Source organism: Penaeus japonicus, unplaced genomic scaffold (assembly GCF_977035675.1).
Source record: "Penaeus japonicus unplaced genomic scaffold, GWHDUDI00000001_assembly GWHDUDI00000029, whole genome shotgun sequence".
NCBI classification, from domain to species: Eukaryota; Metazoa; Arthropoda; class Malacostraca; order Decapoda; family Penaeidae; genus Penaeus; species Penaeus japonicus.
In genome coordinates this window covers 29,980,783-29,985,782 of record NW_028234431.1, presented here as the reverse complement: position 1 = coordinate 29,985,782, position 5,000 = coordinate 29,980,783, and the positions used below count along the sequence as shown (strand labels likewise).

The 5,000-nt window shown below is 37.4% G+C and overlaps 1 protein-coding gene across 1 annotated transcript in view; it reads right to left on the bottom strand.

Annotated features, from left to right (window-relative positions):
- LOC122256606 (tubulin beta-1 chain) overlaps positions 1 to 5,000 on the bottom strand; it is a 7,712-nt gene that overhangs the window by 1,134 nt on the left and 1,578 nt on the right. Inside the window, exons 3-5 of the mRNA XM_086554191.1 lie at positions 4,758 to 4,861; positions 868 to 1,112; positions 1 to 259 (exon numbers count right to left, since the gene is read on the bottom strand). The exon at positions 1 to 259 is cut by the window's left edge and continues 1,134 nt beyond it. Of these exons, the coding sequence (XP_086410317.1) occupies positions 1 to 259; positions 868 to 1,112; positions 4,758 to 4,861 (608 nt within the window). The remainder of the gene's footprint in view (positions 260 to 867; positions 1,113 to 4,757; positions 4,862 to 5,000) is intronic.

The window sequence follows — 5,000 nt, the reverse complement described above, 5'->3', positions numbered from 1 at the left end:
GGAAGGGCACCATGTTTACTGCAAGCTTTCTAAGGTCGGCATTGAGCTGGCCAGGGAAACGCAGGCAAGTCGTAAACCCAGACATGGTAAGGGAGACCAAGTGATTAAGGTCACCATAACTCGGATTTTGAAGTTTTAGCGTCTTGAAGCAAATATCATAGAGAGCTTCATTATCTATGCAGAAAGTTTCATCAGAGTTTTCAAGCAACTGATGAGTAGAAAGAGTTGCATTGTAAGGTTCCACAACAGTGTCTGAAACCTGAAATGGGAGATATTTGCAATTAGCTTTCATTTCATAAAGTAAACAATAACATGTTGATGGTGTTAAAAGTATGAAACACATACTGCTCACCAAATTCCTGAACATTTTTGCTAAATGCTTAGTGATATGACAATACTATGACAGCAAATTACCAAAAAGGCAATGAAGTCATGTTATTTAAAAGGACAAAAACTGCTATTATGTTAAAAGCAGGAGACAATCATGAGAACATAGTTATAGAAGCATCCTAGGTGGGAAATTTGATATGCAAATACTTATATTCTCAGCTAAAATTAACAAAGATATCTTAAAAGTAATTTTCAGCTTAATGACTCCCAATTTTACTTCTTACAACTGGCTTACTGCAAGACTTCTGAGTAAACTAGTTTAGGGCTTTGTACCTTAATGGTAGATAATTCAAAAGGTAAAATGGAGAATCAAAAAGCAATTGCAAAGTTTGCAAATAATGCCCCAATGCAAATACAGAAAAATTTATGCTTTTAATCCACATGAATTAATTCAATAAATCCAGATTAGAAGCTAGACAAGGTTATAGTTACCCAATCCCAAAAATAACCCAAATCCCATCTTTAATCAACACAAACCTTGGGGGACGGCATGACGGAAACAGTAGTCATAATGCGATCTGGATAATCCTCGTGCACCTTGGACACCATGAGCGTTCCAAGGCCTGAGCCAGTACCTCCACCAAGGGAGTGAGCCAGCTGGAAGCCCTGCAGGCAGTCCGCATTTTCTGCTTGTTTGCGAATCACATCCAAGACGGATTCCACAAGTTCTGCTCCCTCTGTGTAGTGTCCTTTGGCCCAGTTGTTACCTGCTCCTCCTTGACCTGCAGTGTGCCATAAATATACAAATACAAGATCTTTTCTAAGATGTATGGGCATTAAAGGCACTTTACTTTAATTCACACTAAATATTCCTCAAGAAGGAAAGTAATGATCCACTGCAAATCATACAATTAGACAAATCACACAGTCAGACAAATCACACCATCAGACAAATCACACCATCAGACAAATCACACCATCAGACAAATCACACCATCAGACAAATCACACCCTCAGACAAATCACACCCTCAGACAAATCACACCCTCAGACAAATCACACCCTCAGACAAATCACACCCTCAGACAAATCACACCCTCAGACAAATCACACCCTCAGACAAATCACACCCTCAGACAAATCACACCCTCAGACAAATCACACCCTCAGACAAATCACACCCTCAGACAAATCACACCCTCAGACAAATCACACCCTCAGACAAATCACACCCTCAGACAAATCACACCCTCAGACAAATCACACCCTCAGACAAATCACACCCTCAGACAAATCACACCCTCAGACAAATCACACCCTCAGACAAATCACACCCTCAGACAAATCACACACTCAGACAAATCACACACTCAGACAAATCACACCCTCAGACAAATCACACCCTCAGACAAATCACACCCTCAGACAAATCACACACTCAGACAAATCACACACTCAGACAAATCACACACTCAGACAAATCACACACTCAGACAAATCACACACTCAGACAAATCACACACTCAGACAAATCACACACTCAGACAAATCACACACTCAGACAAATCACACACTCAGACAAATCACACACTCAGACAAACCACACAGTCAGACAAACCACACAGTCAGACAAATCACACACTCAGACAAATCACACACTCAGACAAATCACACACTCAGACAAATCACACACTCAGACAAATCACACACTCAGACAAATCACACAGTCAGACAAATCACACAGTCAGACAAATCACACAATCAGACAAATCACACACTCAGACAAATCACACACTCAGACAAATCACACACTCAGACAAATCACACACTCAGACAAATCACACACTCAGACAAACCACACAGTCAGACAAATCACACAGTCAGACAAATCACACAGTCAGACAAATCACACAGTCAGACAAATCACACAGTCAGACAAATCACACAGTCAGACAAATCACACAGTCAGACAAATCACACAGTCAGACAAATCACACAATCAGACAAATCACACAGTCAGACAAATCACACAGTCAGACAAATCACACAGTCAGACAAATCACACAATCAGACAAATCACACAATCAGACAAATCACACAACTAGACAAATCACACAATCAGACAAATCACACAACTAGACAAATCACACAATCAGACAAATCACACAATTAGACAAATCACACAATTAGACAAATCACACAATCAGACAAATCACACAATCAGACAAATCACACAATCAGACAAATCACACAATCAGACATTTAGACAAATCACACAGTTAGACAAATCACACAGTTAGACAAATCACACCATCAGACAAATCACACAATTAGACAAATCACACCATCAGACAAATCACACAATCAGACAAATCACACCATCAGACAAATCACACCATCAGACAAATCACACCATCAGACAAATCACACCATCAGACAAATCACACCATCAGACAAATCACACAATCAGACAAATCACACAATCAGACAAATCACACAATCAGACAAATCACACAATCAGACAAATCACACAATCAGACAAATCACACAATTAGACAAATCACACAATCAGACAAATCACACAATCAGACAAATCACACAATTAGACAAATCATACAATCAGACAAATCACACAGTCAGACAAATCACAGTCAGACAAATCACACAATCAGACAAATCACACAATCAGACAAATCACACAATCAGACAAATCACTCAATCAGACAAATCACTCAATCAGACAAATCACTCAATCAGACAAATCACACAATCAGACAAATCACACAATTAGACAAATCACACAATCAGACAAATCACACAATCAGACAAATCACACAATCAGACAAATCACACAATCAGACAAATCACACAATTAGACAAATCACACAATCAGACAAATCACACAATCAGACAAATCACACAATCAGACAAATCACACAATCAGACAAATCACACAATCAGACAAATCACACAATTAGACAAATCACACAATCAGACAAATCACACAATCAGACAAATCACACAATCAGACAAATCACACAATTAGACAAATCACACAATTAGACAAATCACACAATCAGACAAATCACACAATCAGACAAATCACACAATCAGACAAATCACACAATCAGACAAATCACACAATCAGACAAATCATACAATTAGGCAAATTACACAATCAGACAAATCACACAATCAGACAAATCACACAATTAGACAAATCACACAATTAGACAAATCACACAATTAGACAAATCACACAGTCAGACAAATCACACAATCAGACAAATCACACAATCAGACAAATCATACAATCAGCCAAATCACACAATCAGACAAATCACACAATCAGACAAATCACACAATCAGACAAATCACACAATCAGACAAATCACACAATCAGACAAATCACACAATTAGACAAATCACACAATTAGACAAATCACACAATTAGACAAATCACACAATTAGACAAATCACACAATTAGACAAATCACACAATTAGACAAATCACACAATTAGACAAATCACACAATTAGACAAATCACACAATCAGCCAAATCACACAATTAGACAAATCACACAGTCAGACAAATCAAACAATTAGACAAATCACACAGTCAGACAAATCAAACAATTAGACAAATCACACAGTCAGACAAATCACACAATCAGACAAATCATACAATTAGGCAAATCACACAATTAGACAAATCACACAGTCAGACAAATCACACAATCAGACAAATCATACAATTAGGCAAATCACACAATTAGACAAATCACACAGTCAGACAAATCACACAATCAGACAAATCACACAATTAGACAAATCACACAATTAGACAAATCACACAATTAGACAAATCACACAATCAGACAAATCACACAATTAGACAAATCACACAATCAGACAAATCACACAATTAGACAAATCACACAATCATACAAATCACACAACTAGACAAATCACACAGTCAGACAAATCACACAATCATACAAATCACACAACTAGACAAATCACACAATTAGACAAGTCACACAATCAGACAAATCACACAATTAGACAAATCACACAATCAGACAAATCACACAACTAGACAAATCACACAGTCAGACAAATCACACAATCAGACAAATCACACAACTAGACAAATCACACAGTCAGACAAATCACACAATCTGACAAATCACACAACTAGACAAATCACACAATCAGACAAATCACACAACTAGACAAATCACACCATCAGACAAATCACACCATCAGACAAATCACACCATCAGACAAATCACACCATCAGACAAATCACACAACCAGACAAATCACACAATCAGACAAATCTCACAATCAGACAAAATCACACAATCAGACAAAATCACACAATTAGACCTATCACTCTGAATCAGTAGAATGAATAACTCACCATAAACAAAGCTATCAGGCTTATATAATGCACCATAAGGACCAGATTTAGCGGCTTCTATTGTACCGGGTTCAAGATCGACCAGAACTGATCGAGGTACATACCTGTAAGACAATAAGGGAGATTAATTAAGACTTAATGCATATATGACCTCGTCTTTCATTTGAGATAGTTTCAGAATTATGCATGAAGAATTTTAATAATGTTTCATATTTTGATAGGGAATATATTTAAAGTACTAGA